Source organism: Diospyros lotus, chromosome 12 (genome assembly GCF_014633365.1).
Source record: "Diospyros lotus cultivar Yz01 chromosome 12, ASM1463336v1, whole genome shotgun sequence".
NCBI classification, from domain to species: Eukaryota; Viridiplantae; Streptophyta; class Magnoliopsida; order Ericales; family Ebenaceae; genus Diospyros; species Diospyros lotus.
In genome coordinates, this window is record NC_068349.1 from 1,459,888 (window position 1) to 1,486,988 (window position 27,101).

Sequence of the window (27,101 nt, forward strand, 5' to 3'; positions counted from 1 at the left end):
CTGCAGAAATTGAGTCCATACCAATAGTGTCAGTTTCCATGATCTTCATTTCATATTGTCATTCATTATTCTTTTCTTCAAGTTCTACCTTCATTTTTTGAACTTCTAATTGCATTTCTTTAATTAATAACTGTTTACGATGTTGCTCCAATGCTATCTCCTATTGAGCAAACATTTTCTCATGCCGCTCCGCTTTTTGTCGTTCTATTTTCATTATTTGATTCCAGTGGTGATAATTTAGTATACCTTCATCCCTGGTTTTCTTCTCCTTGTTTTTAAGTTGTTTCTTCGAAACTTTTCTGTCTAATGGCCTATTGAGGTTGGGAGTAGACGATGGTTCAATGTCATCCCCTGAATATAGAGTTGAATAACAAGATTCAACATGATTTGATTCAGCAGGACTACTAGTTGAATGGGTTTTTGCTCTCTTATTGCTGGTGAGATTATCAGTCCATTTCCGCTCCATTTTCAAGATATTCCAACAATGCTCGTATTGAAATAGTTTTCCAAGAATCTTAGCAAACAATTCTTTTGTTTCATCAACCTAAAAAACATATGAAATCATTAAATCATAGTAGTGTCTATCTAAAAAAACTCAATCAAGATATTATTTTGCTCGGTGTGTCCACTTTGTCGCAATCTTTTAATTTGACTATAAAAACTGACAAATTTGGCACATTTTGCATTTATATCAGTCCAACGGCTTTTAATAGAAGCTTGCGAACGTTCTTCTTGATTGCCTCCATGAAGTTCTACATATTTTAATATTCTATGCCAGAAAGCACCACCTTGTTGTTCATTTTCAATAATTGCATCTTTACTCATGTTAAGCCACGCAGATACAATTAATTTATCTTTTTCTTGAGAGAAGTTCTTTATCTTTTGAGATTTTCTCACTTTTGGAACGACTTCATCTTGTACTGCCACCAATATTGCGGGATTGGGCCGCATAGTATCATTATATAAATCGGCGTTACTCATAAGCAAATCAGTGAAAGAACCGTCAAATTGAGAATCTATCTAAAAAATAATTAAAAAATATAATTGTCGACGTTTGGAATTGGTCGACGGTGATTCGTTGGCCCGCGGTGGTGCAGTAGGTCCGAGAGGGTGAGGATGAGATATCTGGTCCGATTTGTTGACCCGTCGACCCGTCCCTACAAGGCACTTCGAAGCTCAAGTCAATGAACCAGTAAGTAAGTGTACAGGTTCTTAGTAAGTTGGCCGAGCCATAAAGAAAAACATATCATGGCTCTCAAAAGAGCTGACTGATATATAGGAAGAGATGTCCCCCTGCATGTGCAATACGTCTGCTGTAGAAGATGAGACAGAATACTTAGCGCCGGCGAGAACGTCCATGCAGCAGAAAGGTGCTGACGGAACCTTCATTAATGTGGATGGGATCCGTCATTAATGATGAGGGGATCTGTCATTAATGAGGAGGAGATCTAAGGTGAACGCGCGGAAACCCAGGCGCGACTACAATGATGTTGTTATAAAGAGCCTGGATGGGACTGGCATGGGCCGATCAAATGGGCCGAGAGACTAGACATCTGGGCTCGAAAAACCCAGTTGGGTCGACCCCCAGCTAGTTTATATTCCCTGACATGTAACATTCCCGTTGCGCAACCTGACTAGCTAAGCTGACGAATCTGCAAAACTGGTTGGGAGCTCGTTCGAAGCGCAGTTTGAAACTCGCTTGGATATCCTAGCGAACTAGGGGTATTTGGGAACTCATTTCTACCTGTGATCTGAGCTTGGGCTCTAGCTATATAGGAGCTCGCTTCAACGAGCTAAGTTCGGTGCCTGTTGGGCTTTATGTGATTGGGTCGGTCTGTTGGGTCAGGCCCAGCCCACAAGGAGTAGAACGGGAAGTACCCGTAACAATAATCAATTTAAAGAATGAGCATAAAGTAATAAATTAAAATAAATTCAAACAATTAATTTAAATTCTAACAATTAACTAAAATCACGTTGTTATTTTTAAATTAAAATCAAAATATATAATTATAACCTAAAAATATCAATTTAAATTCTAACAATTAACTAGAATAAAAATATTTTCATATATGATTAATAATTAATTAACTAAAATAAAACATAACAATTAACTATAATTAATATATATAATTCTAACAATTAACTTTGAATAATTGTTTTGCAACTCCCCACGTACTGTTTAATTGTTTAATTATAGTTATATATAACATATGTTGGAAATATTTATAATTAATTAATATATATATATATTATAACATATCTTGGGTGCCTCCAGAAACTTCTTCTCTGCAAATCAATTGCTCCCCTCGCCCTTGATGCAATCCAGAAGCTTTTTTTTTCTTTGCAAAATCAATTGCAGCTGCTCATGGCTCGCCCCCTCGCCCTTGACGCAATCCAAAAACTTTATTCTTCTCTGTAAATCAATTGCTCTTACTCACGACTCGCCCCCTCACCCTTGCCCTCCCCCTCACAGGCGCGACTCGCCCTCACCTTCTGCCTTTGGTTATATCTTGCTCTGTAACGCCCTATTTTCTCAAGCGAGCGTTAACTCGAGATTTCGGGAATATTTTTTTTTTCAACATCGAACACACAACATAAGTCTCTTAATACATATACCTTCATCATAATCATTTCCCGTCAATCCCGATCGTACCTTCTTAGCATATCAAAATTTAATAATAAACTAAGACAGGTATCAACAATCACATCAGCGGAAGCAAGATCGAAACCTCAATGATATATAACCGACAATTCCTTTACAACAACCAAATCGATGTTTCACATGAAAATATCAAAATATTACATAACCTCTAAACATCGTAATCATGGACAAAACCTACGAAAACTAAACATAGCCGCTACATCTCGATGATATTCTTTCCCTTGGCGCCACTACTTTCACCTGGAACGTTTGAATATTCCAGGGACATAGTCCAAATTAGATGCTGAATCATCTAAGTGAGAGTTCAAAAACGTTTTCATGCAGATATGAAAAATCATATACAAAATCGATAAATCCCGACATGTACCAGCCTAAGAGAATCCCACATAGCACTTAACCCTAACCGGGAAAAATGCAATATCTCTAAAGGCGACACAATCACTTCAACCCATTGGCAAAATAGTCCTACTTAAGAGGGACAACCTCGGCATATGAACCCGGGAATCACCCCATTGTCATTGTTAGGCTTTACGCTCCAACTCAAAAACATTCCAAAACCCAACGCAACCCTAGCCCCAAGAGTGTCACATCAGCACTATCCTCGGAATTGACGTCACCTCGGCATTAATGCTATTGCTCAAAGGAACCTGGGGTGGTGTCCACTCGCAGCCCCGCCACTTGAGCCAACAACCGGGGTGGTGTCCACTCTCAGCCCCGCCACTTGGGTCCCGTAGGGTGAAGTCCGTCTCAGCCCCGTCCCAAGTGGGTCACCTAGCATTAATCCTAAGTACGCATCCCGAGTGTTGTCACTCTGGGCTACGTCACAAGTTACCAACCCACGCCCCACATGGACGACACAAAACAAGCCAATGCCGAGAAATCATAACATGCATAAAAATCAACATCTCAATGTATGCAATTTACTGTACGAAATTCAATGCATGTGTAAATAACTGTTTGGACAACCATAATACACTAAGCCATAAGGATGAGCATTCACAGTAAACCATTCACATGTCACTCAAGATCCCTTCGGGTAGAACCACTCATAAGTCAAAACAAAGTTGGGGGCGAACACTCACCTTTGGCGAAATTTCAAATTCTTCTCGACAAGCGCAGTACGCCTCGATTTGCGTGCCTGCCTCGATTTGCGTGCCTTCTTCAAACTTCGCACGAGTAACTTCGTCTCAAGCCTCAAGGCACCCTAATCATCACATTTATCCAACAATTATAATTTTCCTTAATTTTCTCACAATTTTCCTATTTTTCTCCCATTTTCTTCTCTAAGAATCCAAAATAAATATCTACACAACTATTTTCTCAAATATCTTTAAATAATAATTCATAAAACAATATTTATAAGCCTCTGAGATTTTCTGGAAATTTTCCAGATTTTTCTCCTATTTTCTCAAATTTTCATAATTACTTTTCCTTGAGAAAATTTATTTCTCATCGATTTACTTCGAATATACTTGAAGAAAAATCACCAAAACTCATCAAATAAATTCCTTATACTTCTGGAATGTTTTCAGAATTTTATAAAAATTCTTCCTATTTATTTTCTATTTACATTTCCTTTCAAAAATCAAAAATAATTATTTTCTCAAGAAATTTCCAAGATAAAAATTCATCAAAATAAACTATTGATCTTTCTAGAATTTCTGGATATTTTTCCAGAATTTTAATTCCTTTAATTCTATTTTTCCTCTAATCTTCTTTATTTTCAGTATTTAAAAAAAATAACAAATACCTCCGATCATCTTCTCCGGCGACGGTACACCGGAAAATTGAAGCGACGACACCAGGCTGTTCCTCTCCCTTATTCGATCCCAATGGTACCAATCTTGCTCGGAAAAGACTATCAGAAGCCTTCCGATTTGGCCAAAAACAGTCGGCTGAAGCTATCCCGCCACCGAACTCCGGCGAATCAAATTGACCCTCGATTCGAACTCCGATTGGCACGAAACTTTCCATATCAGTTACCCATCACCTTGCGAACAAAAGCCCCTTATTAGATCGCTCGATCGATCGATCACTCTACAACCCGATTTGGTATTTCACGCAAAATGTATATATATATACATATATATACATATATATATACGGCCGAATGTATATATATGCGAAAACACCCTCTATACTACCCCAAAAATTCCCAAAATCTCTAGAAATGATCCTCTTCCCTCAAGGATCAAAAGCCCCTTATTAGTTTCCCTCGATTTGCTCTCAAAATCGAGAAATTTGATGCTTTATTTTCGACCGAAACCCTTGGCTATTTATAGTCAAATTCGACGCCCACGTGGCCGATTTGCGGCCAAGGCTTCTTCCCCACGTCTCCTAGACCACCCTAGGCCACTCCCTGACGATCCTAGGCTGCCAAATGGCCAGATTTTCTGGCCAAATCTATGGCCAAATTGGCCATGCTTGTACAATTTTCTGAAAATTGCATTTTGGCCCTTTGAAATTTCTCTTTTGCATTTTGGCTCTTAACCTCAAGCCCCTGATCTTTCTAACACCCTCACTAAGACCCTCAAGATTAGTACTTCTCATTTCTCCCTTGAAACTTTCAAAAATTTACCGTTTTGACCTCCCTCAGACATTTTTAGAAAATTACACTTAGGCCCGATTGATTTATTTGACCTCAAATCCACTCGATTCAACCTGAAACCTCTTAAGGGTTGTTCTATACATTGAATACTAGTCCTTGACACTCTGCATTAACTTTTTGGATGTCGTTTACAGCAATTCGGTAATACGACCTAATTGGCAGTTGTATTTTTGCTGTACCGAAAACTGTTCCCGATCTCATTTCTTTCATCACTAAAAATCATAATTTTAATTGTTCGTCGATACTATACCATTTTCCTTGGCTATCTAGGGTCCGAAGTACTCCCTCTGATTAATTCGGTCGTCCAAAGCTGTGTTAGTGTGCCCTATAGTCTTATTTTTTTCAAAATTCCAATTATGCCCTTTATCAAACATCATTTTTAGCCTTAAAATTATTCTCGGGTGTTACATGCTCTACCCGCCTCCTCTGTTCAGGTAAACATATATATATATATATACATAATGTAAAATATAGTCGTTGGTCTCTTGATCGTTGGCAAATATAATCTCTGATTTTTTCTCTCTGAAAAATATAAAAATAGCACCGAATGAGAGAAGTTGCTATTTTACAATCTCATTTGTCACTTCCATTAGAGTGGATATTTTATATTTTCAAATGTCATTTTAACAGTTATGCCAATGGCACCCTTAATGACAACTCTCATTGGAGTTGCTCAGCTGATCAAAACCACTAATCAACCACCGTCCCAATGGCATCTGAACGCTTGTCCTTGAGTACAGTGGGGTGAATTCACATCACTGTCTGTCTGTAGCATAAGGAGATGGAAAGTCACATCACAAGAAAGAGTTCCTAGAGCCCCTTGTTAGTAATTTGTCAAATTATTCAGGTATTATATATAAATTATTTTATGTTTTATTAAAAACATTATACTCATATACTTTTAAAATATTTGGATTAATTTGTGTATTTTAAATTTAAAAAATATAAAATATCTATTACGTAAATTTTTAAAAAATGACTGATCAACCATGTGTAGTCTCTGAAAGCAACTCTAATGTTAGAAACCAAATTACAGTAGTTTGCATCAAAACTTTTAACACTATTTTGGTGTTGTCTCCAATGTATAATACCAAAGATAATTTTTAAAGAATATTTTATAAATAAATATTAATTTATTTATTTAACTTAGTATTATATTATTGAATTTTTGCATTAAGAATATTTTCTTTCTATTAAGTAATTATTAAAATAAAAAAATTCATATACATAAACAAAAATAGTTCATTTTATATTAATATGATATTTATAAAATATATTAAATATTTTAAAATATATTCAATATTATACTCATTTTATAGATCTTAATAAAATATTTCTATCGGCATATATTTTTTATAATAATTTAATTTATATTTTTAATTATTAATCAAAATATACAAATATAATAAAAGTGATAAAGGATATAATGAAAATAAGTTGTTTTAAAGTTATACAAAGAGAGGTAAAATTAGAAATAAAATGAAAAAGAAAATTTGGTGTTGGTAGATAATATAATATCAAATTTGGTGTTATACTATTCACTCAATACCAAATTTGGTGATTGAAAATTGTGCCCAATGCCATATTATTATATTCGTTGGAGTTTATTTTGTGCTAAATTGCAATTGGCGATGCAATTGCCGCATTAGTTGGAGATGCTACGAGCAAAGAGGTATTTTAATTATTGCCATGGCTGATGGTTGACAATGGCCCCATTATTTAATGCCTTTATAATCATGTGCAGTCTCTAATCATGGCTGATACTTTTTGTACAATCATGTGCATGTGTCTTTAAATAAGTTGAGTGATCGGATAAGTAATATGTCAGTATCAATTTGATAGGTTGTGAGTTCAATTCTCGTCATATATAAGGTCTAAAGATTCAACCTGTAATTTATTTTCTCTGACATAATCGAGGGCATGAACATTGAGAATCTTGCAAGGACGATCATCCCAAGGAAGTCTTTTAATGCCCCTAAGACGTAGGTCAAGTGATCGGATAAACAATATGTCAGTGTCAATCTTGTAAATTATAATTTTGATTCTCGTTTTGCACAAAGATCAAAGACTCAACTTGAGATTTACCTCTCATAACGTAATCAAGAGCATGAGCACCGGAGGATGTGCAAGAACGATTATCTCAAGAAAAGAAAAGAAAGAAAGTTTTTACATTTAAGAGTATTTTAATTATTTTTTAATATTTAAATAAAATTAATTAATAAACGTTAACAGAATATTAAAACTTTAGGAAAACAATTGGTAATCTTTATGAAGGGTGAAGATGATATTATACAAAATAGCGAGATAGTTTTGGATTTAATTACTTTTAAGGGGGCGTTTGTTAAAATGAGTAAGATAAGAGGTATCAAGATAAAGTTAGAATGTATTCCGAATTAATATATGAAATGATCAAGATAAGGTTGAAAAGCATTTCAAGATTTTTATCAAGTTATTTGTTAAATTTTTTAAAATACACTAGAGAACACAAATATCTTTTCTTTTTTTTTTATCTCTAAAGATCAAGATATACTTATCTTGAGGGGGGAGATAAGCATATATTGAAAGATCAAGGTAATGGATCATTAATAATTTTTTTAAGAATTTTTAAATAAACTTAACAAATATATTAAAAAGAATAGAAATCCAGAATACATCCTATATCTTGACTTTTTTACCCAATATCTTAATTAACAAATACCTCTTACGTATATCATGCATTGGACCGATATCACATCCTTGGCACGATACTTTTCCTGGAACGTTGAAAATTGGGGCGAATTTAGATCGCCTTTGATATCCACATAATTAAATGGGAATTTTTTCTACATTAATTTAAATTATATTTAGATGCTTTGAATAATTTGGAGGGTTACTCGGCACTTGAAGCTTTACTAAATTATTGCGGGATTTTCATATTTTAAATTATATTAATATTCTTTCAATAAAAAGTATTAAAAATATTATATAATTTTATAAAATTTATATTTAACATACATTTAACTTTAGAGACAGTCAAACACAAGTCTTAAATTTAAAAAAACAGAAACATAACTTTTAAATAGTAAAGGTAACTAATGTAATTTTTAAAAAGTAAAAAGTAGTTATGTTTAACTTTAAGGGTATTCAATTAGCTTCATGGATTATAAAGTAATTTAATAATTGAACCAAATTAATAAATTTTGTATATACAAAATGAATATTCTGGAAGTTTAAATAAAAGTCTAAAATCATGCGTTTTTTATTATTTTATTTATTCATCTAAAAACTAAAATATTAATGTCCAAAATCTAATATAATCCAATACTTTTGAAAATAAAAATCAAACCTAAATTAATAAATTTAATTTTAAAATTCACACTTACCTAACCAAAAAGCATTTCAAAGCTGACAGACAAATCTTGCAGTGTATTTATACTTTATCAAAGCAGACGGACACATCCTGCAAGCCAGAGCTAGCGAACGGAGAAACGGAAGTTGGGTGGTGGAGATGCAAGCTACAAAGTCCATCTACAAAGTCCATCCCTTCATCTCAAGCATTAACAAGATAGGCTGGTACATCCCTTCATCTCAAGCATTAACAAGATAGCCTACCAGCCTCGAGTGGTGTCGTTTGTGCCGTACCACCACGGGGAGCCTCAACTGGCATGGATGGAGGCTCACATGGACCGCGCCCTCCTCTGTTTCATCGATCGATCAGGGCAAACCAAGCAAGAAGTCATTGACCTCGTAGTGAAAATGGCTTAAGAGTTGAAGAACTCATATGATTCCCTCGACTTTGAATGGCAAGATAACATCGAAAATTTTGTGAAATTGAGGATTTTAGATGGGTGTTTCATGCTTGAATTACTATATGTCTACGCTTCTGGCAACTATTATCCGAAAAACAATCCCATCTTCAACTAACATGGGAAGATCTATGTCATGCACTTTATCGTGATCGACATGTTGATGCTAGAGAATCAGTTGCCAATGACATTTCTATTTGAGTAGGGGTGGTAAAAAAAATTGGTGCACTGTGAAAACTGGCCAAACCAAATCAAATCAAATCGAACCGGTCGATATATATATATATATTTTTTGCGATTCAAAATAGTTTGATAGTTGTACAAACCGCACAGTTTGCGATTTGTATAGTTGGCAGTTTGGTTTTAAACCGAACCGCCCAAGAAAATATAAAAAATATACTAGTATAAAAATCATCCCAACATTAACCCCTGCAACCTTTATTTTATAAAAATCATCCTATATTTTATAATAATATACAACAAGTTTATAATAATATATAACTATTATAATTGCCAACAGATTATAATAGTTTATAATAATATATAATTATTCTATCTAATATTTTTATAATATATTTATATTGTTAATAGTTATTTTCAAACCACGGTAAATCACAATAAACCAGACCGCAAATGCGATGCAATTTGGCCGCACCCAAACCAAACCGGTTTGATTGGAAAATCGTACCAACGATTTGACTTGCTGAAAATAGTTCAGATCGGCCAAATCACACCGTACACACCCTTATGTTCAAGCTCTACAAAAAATGTATGCTAAAGAATGATGAGGTATATACATTGAACTCTTTTTTTATTCTTTTCTAAACATAAATGAGATTTAAAAGACAATCACTAATTGAATTCATAAGATTTCATATGAGATTTGGACTACATTATGACTTGATCTAAACTTGAGATTTTTGCACAATCAAAACAAAAGAAATTATGCCAGGACTTGACCGAAAGATGTCACTCTGGTACTTAAAACTAGAAAAGCATTTGAGAGATAGTTTATAAGTATGTAAGAGTAACGTAGAATATCATAAATTTGGTTCACCCCTCGAGATCTTTCTATACCTTTCGAGTTGAGCTTTACAATGAGGATCCTAAGGGGAATTAGTTGGCTCTATCCATATAGTTGATTTCTTCTATTTTCGCGAGTTCGAGATTAATTTGGATTGAAATTACAAAATTATTAGGGCATGTGACATAAAGGGATCTTGAGATATGCTTGCCCTATGTTTTTTCGTATTAGGCTTGTATTTATTTGTGAACCCTAAATCCTAAGCATTGCCTCATATTGAGGGATTTTTTATTTAGAATTATCTCGAAAGAAAGGCTTCACATATAAGTATTTTGAAACTTTCTCATGCAGGAACTATGCTTCCAGCAATTATTTTTATCTTACCCTTGAGAATATTTTTGATGCCTATTTTTTACGTGACTTAGGTTATTTTACCTTATTTATCTTCAAGTAATTCAGTAGTACAATTTATTCAAAAATTGGGTTCTTGGTACTAATTGGGTTTTCAAAGTCAAATCATAAATTGATCAGGAGTTTAACTTTTCAGAATAACTTTTGTGACCTAACACTTTGTCTTACATGAATTTTCTTATTTTCTCCAATATTATCGATAAGATATTATTATGTTTACTTCTAAAGTATAGACATTTTCTATGGGTTGTCATGTTGGTAATCAGGCACTCCAACACGTATAACACAAACTCACATTGCATGTCTTACACTTTTTTTTAAAAATTTTCATAAGGGTATGGCTGAGAACACTTGCAAGACAAACGTGTTATTTATTTCTTACTCTTCACTTTTACTAACTTGGTAATTACATGATTATTTTGCTTATTCATGCTTTAATTGTATGATCGTTCAATTTTCATAATCTTCATACTTTTATTCTCTAGAACCTTGACTAGATTTATGATTATTAACTAAAATATTGAAGTTATTTATTTAGAATTTTGATTGTTGAATTTTAAATGTATATTTACCACTTTGAAATATACTTTTCGAATCTTTTAAAATTTTGTTATGTTTTAATATATAAAAAATTATTTTATTAATTGGCATTTCTCCACAATGTCATGTCTTACTTGACTAGCATGTCTGGTGTCCTCATGTCCTGCATCCATGTCCAAGGTTTCATACTTTCTTTACCTCTCACATTATTTGTGCAGCCTGACGTTGAAGACTTGAATTAGATCATACTCTTTTTTCTCAACTACGAGGAGAAAGATGGCAACTATCCAAAGATGGGCAAATGTTTGCACGTGCTTGCCTACTCCACATAGACAACGAACACGAAAATGAATCCCCCCAATCTCAAGATCACGAGGAACGCGACTACCCAAAGATGCGCAAATGTTTGCACAAGCTTGACCTTTACCGCAAGCGCCTACTCAAACATGAAAATGCAACCCCCCAACTTTCAAGTCAAGGAGAAGGAAAGAACAAGAGGATCGGACCCAAAATCGTCCGCCCAGCCACAGAGCTCCACGAAGCCGGCGTCCGCTTCATGAAAAGCGAAAGCAAAAGTCTCCCGGACATCACCTTCGACGGTGGCGTCTTGAAACTTCCCAATTTCATGATTGCTGACTTTACCGAATCAATGTTCTTGAATCTCATAGCCTTCGAGCGTTGTCACATCCCTGTTGGCAACGACATCAGTTCGTTCATTGCGTTGATTGACTATATCATCGATGACAGTCGTGCTATCAAACTTTTGAGCTCGAAAGGGATTATCGACAACTTCATTGGGAGTGACAAGGAGGCATCTGATTTGTTCAACAAAATATCCAAGGAATGTCGTTTTGATTTGGGCGGCAAGCTTGGCCATGTGCACAACAAGCTCATCGACTACTACAACACGCGTTGGCATAAATGGCGCGCCAATTTAACTCAAACTTACTTCAAAAGTCTGTGGGCAATTATTTTTGTCATCGCAGCCTTCTTTATCTTCTCTTGCTGCAGTGCAAACTATCTTCACCATCCTAAATTAATTTGAAGTGTTATTTATAAAATTTTAACGATATTTATATAAAGATTTAATAGATTAATGTATGAGTATTATTAAAAATATCATAATTAATGTCTAAATATTATGCGTATAAATCAATTGTCAAATCAGAAAGTGCAATAATACCTCTAAGTTTCACTTTTTTATTTTTTTTATATATAATTGATACATATTTACATTTGTATTTCATTTTTTTGAGTTAAATGCACTAACATGTAGATAGTGTATTTATTAGTCTGAATCAACTTGGGACCAAACTAGATTGGGAATGAAATTTTTAAAAATCTCAAACTGTAAATTAGATTGATTTGATTTGGGTCAAAATATTTTTTTTACTCTTTAATAAAAATAAAAAATGTACATATATATTTTTTTATATATATCACTCAAAAAAAATTTCGTTAAAAAAGTCTAAACAAAAATCAACTAGCTTACATTTTAATAATACATTATATATATGTCAAATTATTTTTTTATTATTAATAAATAGTATTAATTATTTTAAACTAATTTTTCATCTTGAATTGATCTCAGACAAAAATAAGCTGAAAACTAATTGAAGTAAAAATGTGGAATGAGAAACAAATTGGACCATTGTTTTAGTTTATGTCAAAATTTAACACTCTTCGCTTAGATATAACTATTTTGGTCTTTTATATTAAATTATATATTTTGTAATTTTAAAACTTACCACAAGAATATCATGGTCATGGTCGAGTATTTTGATTATTGCATATGGAAGAAGTCAATTGTCTAACAAGTTCAGTGATTTTACAGCTTTTTTACTTTTGAAATATTTTTATGGAATATATAGCTCAATTTGAGATATCCGCCAAGACCCTCATTTGTGATGTGATCCTTAGAAGGTGTTTGGTATATGAGAAATTTTAAGATTCCTAAAAATATTTGATTGGAAAACTATATTCTCATATTTAGTATAATTTTTTTATAAAAAGAATTCTAGAAAATAGAATTTTCAGAAATGATTTTTCAGCAACTTTTCTACAAAAAGATTTTTATGAGAGGGGTTGAGAATCCAAATTTGTCATGAATTTGGGAATGTTTTTAATAGAAAAAAAAAACTAAAACATCCCTTACTCTTTTATAACTCCATACAAACATATTATATATTATATATATGTAATATATTTATATTAAATATATTATATATACATATATCTATATATATTTATATATTATATATTAAATATAAATATATATTATGTATATATATTATATATATTAGATATATACACACACGCATATATATACATAATGTATAAAAAATAATATTTTTTTGACTTTTTAAAGATGTTGTGGGTCTAATATTTTATATAATAGAAGGAATTTATTATTTTTAAATAAAAAATTAAATAAGGATAATTTTGAAAAAAGAACATAAATTTTAAAGAATATTACTTTTAAACCAAATATAGGAATATAAAATTCCTAGAAAAAAAATACTCAATATTTCTGAGAATGTTTAAACCTAACCAAATATAAAATTGCACAAATTTTGAAAATTAAAAATTTTCAAAAGTATTTTTAAGAATTATGAATTTTAAAAATTTAAAAAAAAATTTCATACCAAACGCTCCCTTAGTGTATGGTTTAGGAGTGATACAAAACTCTTATTGAGCCATCTTGAATATTGGGTTGGTCATTGAAATATCAATGGGCAATGAGCTGCGCACACAGGCCAGCCCAGCCCAGCCCATAGGCTCTCATCAGTCAGTGCAGCCCAGGGGCCAAGGCGACCCATTTTAGGATTTAATAGAGATACAGATTGATCTGAACTTCCAATCCCATGTCTCGGCCATACAGCGTGGCTGTCAAGCGATTGGCCAGTGAACATGAAACACGAGGAGAGGATAGGAAGCCGAAGCAATAAAAAGTTATTTCTTTATTAATTGGGTGAGAGAAAATCTGTGCTTTCGTGGTTCAAGTGAAAAGGAAAAATTCCACTATCAATAGAACGATTTAAGGTGAAGCCTTCTATGTTCCAATAAAACATATTATAGGCTGATTCTTAAATCAAACTTGTGATTCAATAATTAATGGAATAAAGGCTTAGGCTTCTCTGCTCTGCTTGAACGGTAAATGCACAAGATTGCAAAGAACATGCAGTTGCTGTATAACTATCGGCATTGCAAGTCAGGAATATAGGTTTCTCTCTTTATAATCCCAACTTCTGCACACCAGGTGCTCGACAAACTGCCGGGCGGCCACTTCCTTTATAGACACCAAGCTGAGTGACTCAGCCCACGACATTAAGAGCAAGTGGAGAGATGAGCGACTGGGTGCTCGACATCAATGCTGAACTCAACAATCACCGCAATACTCAAAGCCAAGAAGAGGAGGGAAGGAAGAAGCGGTCCATCTACAAGCTCCCTCCCCTCATCATCTCCGACCTCAACAATAAAACCTACCTGTCCCAAGCAGTGTCGTTCAGGCCATACCATCACGCAAAGCCTTACCTAAGGCCCATGGAGGATCACAAGCGACGCTCTCTCCTCCATTTCCTTGGTAGATCGGCGATGTCACTGGACACAATCTTCAACTCCATGGTTGAAGTGGCGCAAGGGCTCTAGGATTCGTACGACTCGCTCCCTCCCATGTGGGAATACAATACATAAAGATTTGTGTAGCTAATGATTTTTTATGGGTGTTTCATGCTAGAAATATTGTGGGCCGCGTTATCGAAGTTTGAGTATGATAAATCCAACGATGATCTTGTATTCGGCCCTCATGGGCAGTTGTACATCATGTAGCAAGACATGTTATTGTAAGAAATCAATTGTTAATACTCGTGCTCTTTAATCTCAGCAACATCAAAGAGAATGTCAAGGTATAAATAGATAAATCCGGCTTCTCTCACCTCACTCAATAACATCAAAGGTTATGTTTATTAAATTTTTAATTTTTAATTAAAAATAAAAAGTTAAAATTTAATTTATCATATAATTCATTATTAAATGACATCTCAAGGGGGGAGAATGTCATACCTAAGAGTTCAGAGAAAGATAGTATATATCGAGAATAAGTAAGGAACGAAATAACACCAGTTGGATACATTTTGGGCTGAATATATGTAACACCCGAGAATAATTTTGAGGATAAAAATGATGTTTGATAAAGGGCATAATTGAAATTTTGGGAAAAATAAGACTATAGGGCACACTAACACAGCTTTGGATGACCGAATTAATCAGAGGGAGTACATCGGACCCTAGATAGCCAAGGAAAATGGTATAGTATCGACGAGCAATTAAAATTATGATTTTTAGTGATGAAAGAAATGAGATCGGGAACAGTTTTCGGTACAGCAAAAATACAGCTGCTAATTAGGTTGTATTACCGAATTGTTGTAAATGATGTCCAAAAAGTCAAAGGAGGGTATCAAGGACTAGTATTCGATATATAGAACAACCCTTAAGAGGTTTCAGGTTGAATCGAGTGGATTTGAGGTCAAATAAATCAGTCGGGCCTAAGTGTAATTTCTAAAAATTGCCGAGAGAGGTCTAAACGGTAATTTTTCAAAAGTTTCAAGGGAGAAATGAGAGAAATGAGAAATACTAATGTTAAGGGTCATAGTGAGAATGTTAGAAAGATCAGGGGCTTGAGGATAAGGACCAAAATGCAAAAGGAAATTCGAGGGAGGCCAAACTGTAATTTTTGAAAATCTGCCATGGTTGGACAGATTTGGCCGCGATTTGTGGCCGGAAAATCCGGCGATTTGGGCAGCCTAGGGTTGTCAGGGAGTGACCTAGGGTGGTCTAGGAGGCGTGGGGAAGAAGGCTTGGCCGAAGATCGGCCACGTGGGGGCAGATTTTGGCTATAAATAGCCGAGGGTTCGGCCGAGAAGGAAGCACCAAATCGAACTCGTTTTCGAACGATTTTTGGAGCTTTGATAGAGGGCTTTTGGTCTCTGGGAGACAAGGATCATTTTGGGATCGATTTGAGGCGTTTTGGAGTAGGTTTGAGGGGGTTTCGAACTCTGCCAAGGATTCGAGGCGGTCCGCCTTCCGCCGCCTGCAACTGGCCATTTGGGCCACTTTCCGGTGGCCTTTCGGCCTGATTTTGGTGGGGATAGGATCGACTTCTCAAGGGCTTCCAGGGGGTACCGGTTTCGAGGCGATCAGAGCAACCGCCGGCGACCGGCTCAAGGTAGAAGACGACCCGCGCGTGACTGCCACGTGCCAGTTCAAGCCAGTCAGCCACGCGCCCGCGTGTGAGGGCGCATGAGACTTCAGGTAATTTCGAATTTTTTTTATTTATTTTAAGTAAATTAAATTATGAATTATTATGTAAAAATATTCGAGAAAATAGTTGTATAGATATTTATTTTGGATTATTAGAGAAGAAAATGGGAGAAAAATAGGAAAATTGTGAGAAAATTAAGGAAAATTATAATTGTTGGACAAATGTGATGATTAGGGTGCCTTGAGGCTTGAGACGAAGTGACTCGTGCGAAGTTCGAAGAACGCACGCAAATCGAGGCAGGCACACAAATCAAGACGTACCGCGCTTGTCAAGAAGAATTTGAAATTTCGCCAAAGGTGAGTGTTCGCCCCCAACTTAGTTTTGACTTATGAGTGGTTCTACCCGAAGGGACCTTGAGTGACATGTGAATGGTTTACTGTGAATGCTCATCCCTATGGCTTGGTGTATTATGGTTGTCCAAACAGTTATTTACACATGTATTGAATTTCGTACAGTAAATTGCATACATTGAGATGTTGATTTTTATGCATGTTATGATTTTTCGGCCTTGGCTTGTTTTGTGTCGTCCATGTGGGACGTGGGTTGGTAACTTGTGACGTAGCCCAGAGTGACAGCACTCGGGATGCGTACCTAGGATTAATGCTAGGTGACCCACTTGGGACGGGGTTGAGACGGACTTCACCCTACGGGACCCAAGTGGCGGAGCTGAGAGTGAACACCACCCCGGTTGTTGGCTCAAGTGGCGGGGCTGCGAGTGGACACCACCCCAGGTTCCTTTGAGCAATGGCATTAATGCTGAGGTGAGGTCGATTCCGAGGATAGTGCTGATGTGACACTCTTGGGGCTAGGGTTGCGTTGGGTTTTGGACTGCTTTTGAGTTGGAGCGTAAAGCCTAACAATGACAATGGAGTGATTCCCAGGTTCATATGTCGAGGTTGTCCCTCTTAAGCAGGATTATTTTGCCAATGGGCCGAAGTGGTTGTGTCGCCTTTAGAGAGATTGCATTTTCCCCAGTTAGGGTTAAGTGCTATGTGAGATTCTCTTAGGCTGGTGCATGTCTGGATTTATCGATTTTGTATATGATTTTTCATATCTGCATGAAAACGTTTTTGAACTCTCACTTAGATGATTCAGCATCTAATTTGGACTATGTCCCTGGAATATTCAAACGTTTCAGGTGAAAGCAGTGGCTCCAAGGGAAAGAATATCATCGAGATGTAGCGGCTATGTTTAGTTTTCATAGGTTTTGTCCTTGAATACGATGTTCAGAGATTATGTAATATTTTGATATTTTCATGTGAAACATCGATTTGGTTATTGTAAAGGAATTGTCGGTTATATATCATTGAGGTTTCGATCTTGCTTCCGCTGATGTGATTGTTGATACCTGTCTTAGTTTATTATTAAATTTTGATATGCTAAGAAGGTACGATCGGGATTGACGGGAAATGATTATGATGAAGGTATATGTATTGAGAGACTTATGTTGTGTGTTCGATGTTGAAAAAAAAAAAAAAATTCCCGAAATCTCGAGTTAACGCTCGCTTGGGAAAAGTGGGGCATTACAATATAGGCAAGTAAACTATCGGGTTAAGTGTGTTTGAGTTGGAGAAACTCAAGAATGAGTGAGTTTCTTAGAAGTTCACGTAAACCTATCAGAGTAAGTTGTTTCGATCATTCTTATCGCTCGATGCGGGATGTTACATATTCAGCTTCAGGAGATTGGGCTGGCCCGTTAGGTCAAGCCCAACCCATAAAAAGCAGTCTGGAAAATACCCATGATAGGAAATATATTAGTAATTGATTAATGAAATGTCAACATGATTATGCAAGTAAATCAAGTATTATTAAAATATCATAATTAATGTCCAAATAAAATGTCTATAAATTAATTGTCGAATTAGGAAGTGCAATAAAACTTCATGGACTCCTAATGCATACAAAGGAGTGTAGTTGGTTTGATAAATTCCTACCTCCCCATCTATCTCTAAAATGTTTGAATTTTTTGAAACTCAATGGGCATACAAAAAAGAAATGCTATCCCCAGTCAGACCAAAAAAGAACTTTCCCTTGCTAAAATAACAATTAAGGTGAAGCAAGGTTAGGAATAACGAATCTCTTTATGATAAATAGATCGAGTTTCACTTTTCCATTTTTTATTCTAGCTTCTGTAATTAATTTATATATATCTGCCTTTGTATTTTATTTTTTTTTTACTTAAATGCACGAACATGTAGGTAGTGTGTTTATTCAATCTGAATCAACCTAGGACCAAACCAGATTAGGACTAAAATTTCTAAAAATCTCAAATCGAAAACTGGACTGGTTTGATTTGGGCCAATCCTAACCAGTTATGAATATTTCTTTTCTTACTTTTTAATATAAAATTTAAAAAATGTGCATACATTTTTCTTAAATATATCACTCAAACAAAAATTTTCATTAAAAAAATCTAAACAAAAATCAACTAGCTTAGATTATATGCATATCATATTATTTTTATTATTAATAAATAATATTAATTATTTTAAACCAATTGAATGTTGGACTAATCTTGGACAAGACTGAATTGAAAACTAGTTGAAGTAAAAATGTGGAACGAGAACCAAAATGGACCAATTTGCTAGTTCATGTCAAAATTTAAACACTTTGCACCTAGATATAACTATTTTGGTCTCTTATTCAACTATATATTTTGTAATTTCAGAACTTGCCACAAGAGTTCAAGGATTCGTATGACTAGCCCCCTCCTATGTGGGAATACAATATTGAAAGATTTATGCAGCTAATAATTTTGGATGGGTGTTTCATGATGAAAATATTGTGGGCAGAGTTATCAAAATTTAAGTATGATTATGATTATTCCGACGATGGTCCCATATTCGGCCCCCACGAGAAGTTCTATGTCATGTTGGGGAATCAATTGTTGATACTCGTGCTACCTCACTTAGAACATCAAAACTCATGTTTATTAAATTTTAATTGAAAATAAAAGGTTAAGATTTAATTTATCATATAATTCATTATTAAAATATATTTTCTTAATCAAAGAGTTAAGATTAAATTTTAAATTTAATTAACATGATCTCTTATTTTAATAAATTTCTTTTAAGGGATTAATGTCAACCAAATTAGTCTCATTTTTATAATAAGAGATGTATCTATTATATTTTATTTTTAAAGCCAAAAGGATTAAACTTGTTGTCCAAATAACACTTGTTACTCAATTAAAATATTTCCTTATTCGATTAAAAGGATATTACTCTATTAAACTTAAATTATAGTTGATTAAACTTCAATTTCTAGCATATGTTATTATCAAAACATAGAGAAAGTGTATTAAAGTTTTGTATTTAAATTCTCATTATCAAAACATCCTAAAAAATCAAACTCAATCTAAATTGCAATAATTAATATATTAACAATAAGAAAAAAAAAATCTCTATATTCCATAATGGATATGGGCTAAGCCAAACTCAACTCAAAAGGGTGGATTGGAAAATTTAAATTTTCTCGGTTTGATAAACACACATAAAAATAAAAATAAGAATAACTTTGAATAAGGCGAGAAAAATAATGGTTACAAGGTCTCTAACCCCAGCCGAACTTACACATAATTTTTAAATCACTTTTATTTTATTCTATTACGTAAGATATTGTTTTATTGTCTAAATATATGTTTTGTAAAATAAAATTTTAATTAATCTTTAGTTGAGCTCATCCCATTGGCAAATTTAATTTATGATACTTTACTACTGATATTTTTATTTTTAAAACATTTATTATATTATTGAATCTTCAAAGTTAGCTTATTGTCAATGCCTTGTTGCATTATTTCACTTTTTGTGTATATTGGAAATAATTTGAGATTTTGAAGTATTTATATGATAGAAAAATATGAGATGTGACAGGGTGTCCTAACTTTAAAATAAATTAAAGTTTAACAAGAGTTGGGTTGGACCTTGCCCCATAATATAAAAGAAAGTTTAAAGGGAGTTGGGTTGGGCCTTAGCCCATAATGCAAAAGAAATAAATAAAAGTTTAACTGGAGTTGGGGTAGGCCTTGGCCCATAACATAAAAGACAAGGGACACAAACAGAGGGTTATTTTTATATTTAATTTTTAATATATGTAAAATAATAAATAATAAATAGAATGGATTAAGGCTGTTGGTGGGTGCCAAAGAAAAAGCTACTTTGTGTCTCAAAGACAAAGATGTCAAATTTTGCTTTTCATGTGTCAAAAAGAAATTATCGTGAATGATGGATTAAAAAAGTATAAATTTTTTCCATTCAAAGAGTTTCAAGCAAAGTGCAAATAAGATAACTTTAACATTTAAAAATCTCTCCATAAGTTCTACAAAAAGAATAAATATTATTCATAAATATTATAATTTTAATAGATTTCAGAATATCAGGATAAACGTTATTTGAAATAATTCTAATTTTAAAAAATTTGATAAAACTTCATATTTCTCTATAAATAGATAAGTCTTTATTTCAAAAGATGTACGTCTTTGATATTGATTTTATTATTGTTATGGGTATTTTTCGGGTCGCTTCTTATGGGCTGGGCTGGGCTCGACCCAACGAGCCGGCCCAATCTCCTAAAGTCCAATAGGCCAAGGCCGAGCTCATCAAAATAAGGTCACACGTCGCTGAGACTTGAGCTTAGATCACAGAACCAACCGAGTTCCCAGCGATGCTTCTAGCTCGCTGACCTAACCAAGCGAACTCCCAACAGTGCTCCTAGCTCGTTGGCCTAACCAAGCGATGCTCCCAGCTCTCTGGCCTAATTATTCAACTCACATAGCAAGAAGACCACGGGACAACCAAAGAACAGTTGTGGACTAGGCATTATTCTGACTGATCCGTCTGGACCCAATTTGGCCCCACATTCTCGACCCATGTCGGTCCCATCCTGGCCCTGTACCAGCCTGCAGCAACATCATTGCAACCTCTTCTGGGTATCCATGCGCCTGTCTCAAATCTCATCCTCATTAATAGCGGATCACATTTACAGTAATGAAGGTTCTATCGACACCATGTCGCCACCTGGGTACCTTCACCGACACTGAAAATGATATTTAATGATGTAAAATCTCAATTTAATGATGAAAAATGATATTTGTGGGGGACGTTGAGAGGAATTAATTTGAGGGTGATTGGTGGGTGTCAAAGATAGAACTAACTAGGTTTAATCAATTTAAACATTTCCCTCTCTCTCACATACTCAGAGGGTGATGATGTGTCATTCCGTACGTTATCACTAGCTGAATTTACGTGTGTCATTGGGGAGTTTTTGTTTTTAAAACTTATATTAAAATAATAATATAATATACATGTTAGAAATTGCTTAGATTTTTTATAAAAAAATTTATTGCGTGTAGAGAAAGGAATAAATAAACTCATAAATAAATATGAGAAATGCTATGCCTACCAATAAGATAAAGGAATAAACAAATGGATTGCCAATTGGGGAGGCTAAGAAGAATTGTAAATTTATTGCGTTTGATCAATCTAGTTGCTTAGATACGACTGAGGTTTCATTAACAATAGACTTTTGGTAGGGTATATTAACATCTAGTTTTGAATTTTGGTATAGTTTGTAATACTCCACAAGTTTAAGGAAGAAAATACCATCAGTCAAATATTTTTTAAATTGAATGTAGGTAAAGAACTACTAGGTTAAGCATGCTTGAACTGGAAAAATTTAAGGATGGGTGACCCCTAGAAAGTTCACGCAGGCCCATCAGAGTAAATTGTTCCAATTCTTAATATCGCTCGATGCGGAATGTTATAGATTGTATTAGATCTAACCTTTGGAGAAGGCGGTTCAATGAGGGCGAGAAGTGGCGCAGGAGCACGAGGTCCTGAACAAGGACCGGTTTCTGGCAAGTTTCTAGGATGGCATCCTTTATGGGGGAAAAAATTTGGAACCAATTGTAAGGTCGCATGATGAGAACATCATGTGCTCAAGGGGGAAAAATATAATACCCCAAGAGTCCAGAGAAGTGTAGTATATATCGAGAATAAGTAAGGAAAGAAATAAAACCAGCTGAATACCTTTTAGGCTAAATATAAGCAAAGAACTTTCTGATTAAGCGTGTTTGAGCTGGGGAAGTTTAAGGATTGGTGACCCGTAGGAAGTTCGAGTAGACTTATCAAAGTAAGTTGTTCCGATCCTTTTTATCACTCGATGTGGGATGTTACATAGTTTTTAATGATTAAATTAATATATAAAAAGAAATTGAGATAAATATGAGTGTATATCTAAAGTTATATGCATTTATCTTCTAAAGTCTTACTTATTATACATGTCAATGTATAACGATTGTACAAAATTCTCAGCAAGATCTCTCAATCAAGATTTTTAGATTCTTAGGTAGATATCTTGAGTCCATGTAGACAACTTCTCTTTATAATAGTGGAGTAGTAGATAGCATGTCACATTTTTACCGTCGAACATATAACATGTTATAATTTGTGAAATATATGACACCCTGTGATTCACTTTTTTTTTAAAAGAAATATAAAAAATGAACTTATAAATAAACATGAGAAATGTTATGCCTACAAATAAGTTTGACAAATAAATCTTACAAATGATTGGCTCAAATTTTTTATAGTTGGTGGGTGAGTTTAGGTAAAAAGAGTCATTATTGAACTAATTTGGTACAGTTATTTCTAAGTTATAGTGTGGTTAGTTCACTTTATTTGAATTATTAATAAATCTTTCACATTGAAACAAATAATTTTTTTTTTTTTTACCTTTGTTTTCTAGGTACTTGGCATGCGTAAGTAATAGAGGAAGAAAGACATTTGGAGCTAAATTTCCATATTGTATTAATTTTTTACTATATTCATTTTAAAATTTAGTATTGCTAACATTACATGTATATATTGGTATTATTTACTAGTTACATTCAAAATAGTTGCAAATTGTGGTTGACATTGATTTTATTTCATTTAATTAATTAAATTTTTTTAAGTTATATATTGTGTTTTAAATTTCATCTAGATTGTATGGGTTGGTCTAGATTTAGAGAAAAATATTATTTTCAAAAAAAGAGATTTATTTTTTGCTATGAAATTAAATTTAGTGGTATCTTAGTTGTTTATTACTTGTATATAAAATTAACTATGAAAACTTAACTATTGATTACAAAAAGTTTTATAGAGAAACTCAGCTTGCTACGAAGATTAGCATGATCAGTGATGGTTTCTTGTAATGAAAAACAAGAATTTTTGCTATAATTTGACATTCATTTGTGAAAAATGTGTTATCTGTTATAAAAATTGGCATTACCATACGCGAAAATTGACATAATTTACTACGATGATTAAGATGACCTTGACTTAACCAGCTTGGCTTAACAACCATAATTAAGATGACCTTGACTTAACCAGCTTGCATCCATTTATATATAGTTGTCCAATGTTACAGCTTGACAAATCTTGAAAGCAAGAGCTAGCAAATGGAGAAATGCGCAGTTGGGTGGTGGAGATGCAAGCCAGGCTCAACAACCCCAGCAATGGCTTTATTATTATATTTGCAACTTCAGCTTAGCCTTTTCTCCAATTAGATAAGATTTTAACCTTCTGCAATTAGATAATATAACATCTCCCAGTAACACATAAACATGATACCGGACTGTAGTCTTCTGGGATGTAATTTTAACCTTCTGCAAACAGCTTGCAGTGCATTTTTTAATTAAAAATTTAAAATAAAATTTTGAATTAAAAATGTGTATTTTTTTTTATGGAGAGTTCCAAATAAAGTGTAAATAAGATAATTTCGATATTTAAAAATTTCTCTAAGAATTATATGAAAAGGATAAACATTTTCTATAAATATCTTAATTCTAATAGATCTTGAAATATCAGAATAAACATTATCTGGAAGAATCTTAATTTTAAAAGATCTAAGAAAAACTTGATACTTTTCTATAAATAATGAGTCATTATTTAAAAAAATGTATGTCTCTTATACTGTTTTCAATACAATTTTTAAGTTTTTAATATCTGATTTAAGTATTAGAATGGTTATATGAAAATTTCTTTTTACCATCTTATCATTTATTTCTTGTAGAGTTCGAATTGACTAAGTGATTTAGTCTAGAATTGATCCCGACTTGATTTCGTATTTTGTTTATTTATTAATTTTAATTAATTTTTATTTTATTTTATTTAAGATTAGTTTAAAATTAAAAATTAATCAAAATTAAATAATATTATTGTTGGTCTCTTAAGGTATGGTCGTTCAAGAAGGAGGTTGAGTCGAGTGATTAAATATTTGCACTTTTGATAGTGAAAATTCTTGATAGATGATTTTATAAAAACAAATCTTGTATAAATATGTATAAGTGAGATTGTTTAATATTGTTATTATTGCAAGTCACAAGATATAGCACTACAAAAAAATAAATAGCAATGGATAACACATAATTTATAGTAATTCAGTGTATTCCAAACACCTAATCCACTCTCCCAAGACCTACCACTCTTAGGGTTCCACTAAATCTAACACCAAGGTTTTCCTTTAGCTCATATTAAAAACTATTACACACTTAGATTTAACCAGTTCTAGGTAACCAAAATAGTTCACAACAATGGTTTAAATAGATTCAAATATTTGTCCACTCTTGGACACAAATGAAACAATTAATATACACAAATGTACAAAGTAATGATAAAAATTATTGTATTAACCTCAATTGATGGAGATATTTGGATTTGGCTTGAGTAGCTTTTCTCAACTTTGCCTTGAGGCTCTTGGATGAATGGGCAATGAAGCTTGAGAGCTTTGGATTTGCTTGAAAATTTGTTGAGAGAGCTTGAGAGCTTGAGTGAGCTTCTAAATATTCAGAAATGCAAAAACTTCTCACAATTTTGAGTCCCAAATATTTATAGTTGCTGCTAGATAATCTGCATAATGGTCAAATTTTTTGACTGTTAGACTTAGAAAGTTGAATTTTCCAAATGGGAGTTGTAACATTCCGCATCAAGCGATAGAAAGGACTAGATCAACTTACCCTCATGGGCTTACGCGAACTTTCTAAGGGTCACCCATCCTTTAGCCACCCTACCTCAAGCATGCTTAATCCGGGAGTTTTTTATTCACATTCAATCCAAAAGGTATCCAACTGGTATTGTTTCATTCTTTTCTATCCTCGATATATATACTAGTTTCTCTAGAGTCATTTATTGAACCTGACCTTGGGCTCTCGGGGTCTTACATTCTCCCTTCCTTGAGCATATGACATCTTCATCATGCAACCTTACAACTGGTCTCAGATCTTCTCTCATTTGGGGGCTACCATCTTAGAAGTATGTCAGGAGCCGCTACTTATTTAGGCCCTCGCGCCCCAGTTCCACTCCTCGCCCTCATCGAACCGGCTTCTCTAAGGGTCAGCTCTGATACCACCTATAACATCCCGCATCAAGCGATAGGAAGGATCGGATCAACTTATCTTGATGGGCCTATGCGAACATTCTAGAGGTCACCTATTCTTGAGCTACCCTAGCTCAAGCACTCTTAATCTGGAAGTTTTTTATCCACATTCAACCCAAAAAGTATCCAACGAGTATTACTTCATTCCTTACTATCATCGATATATATATATATATATATATACTAACTTCTCTAGAGTCTCTTCTTAGACCTGACTTTGGGCTCTCGGGGTATTACAGAAGTCGACTTCCATTAGAGTAAGAGTTGACTTCTCAAAAGACAATTCTTAGTTGGATCGAGTCTGCATAAATTGCTCTCGGTTAGATCAACTAAAATTATACAAAAGTCGACTTTTGGCAAATCAGAAGTCGACTTTCCAAGGCAGAAGTCGACTTCTTAGTCCAAATTTTGGAAAAATATTTTTTATAAATTTTATATTTATCTGAAAGATGGTTTTGATGGAAAATAACAATTTTGATTATACATATACTATGAAAAAAATATTTTATAAATTAATTACAAATAATTAGAATCTATAATTTGTATATTAAAAGAATATCCTTTTTAATAACCATCAAAACTTAAATAAGAGGTTAAATGGACCAAACTGGCTCAATAATTATTTATTAATAAAATAATAATATAATATACATGTTATTAATTGCTTGCATTTTTTTATAAAAAATTTTATTTGGATGATATATATATATGCATATTTTTTAAAATTTTATATTAAAAACAAAAAAAAAACATATTCAAAACCAATTAAAATTAGACCAGATCAAATCGGTTCTATTACGACTGAATGAACTTCCATATAAAAAACCATCTCATTTTTATTATGAGTAGGGATCAAGAGTTCACAAATTTAATGAAATAACAACTACATGTCACATTTTAATTAGTTTAATAAGTACTAAATATTAATGTTCAAAATTAATTAACAAATATTAAATTTATTAAAACCTAAATAAAATTTACTAAATCTTATCTGAATTTATTTCCCTAATCAAAATCATGTCAAAATTGTTATTTAGACATTTAATTATAATACTTTTAATAACACTCATGTATTAATTTATTATATATTTATATTGACATAATATAAAAATGTAATTTATTATTGTAAAAATATTATTAAAAAGTATTATAATTGAGTGTTCAAATAACATTAATAAATACCCCTTACCCCGTGTGGATGATTTACTGGATCAGTTGCATGGTGCATCGATATTCTCCAAGATAGACTTGCGGTCAGGTTATCATCAGGTGTGGGTCAGAGATGAGGATATTGCGAAGACCGCATTTCGTATATGTTACGGCCATTACGAGTTTGT

The 27,101-nt window shown here is 33.5% G+C and overlaps 1 protein-coding gene across 1 annotated transcript; it reads left to right on the forward strand.

The window, feature by feature from the left end:
• The first annotated feature begins 11,331 nt into the window (after window positions 1-11,331).
• Window positions 11,332-12,075, forward strand: LOC127786769 (uncharacterized). Its single transcript, XM_052314417.1, has one exon. The coding sequence runs from the start codon at window positions 11,332-11,334 to the stop codon at window positions 12,073-12,075; it is 744 nt and encodes a 247-aa protein (XP_052170377.1).
• The last annotated feature ends 15,026 nt before the right edge of the window (window positions 12,076-27,101 follow it).

Coding starts and splice junctions, on each gene's coding strand:
- LOC127786769 (XM_052314417.1), top strand. CDS start 11,332: ATGTTTGCACGTGCTTGCCTACTCCACATAGACAACGAACACGAAAAT.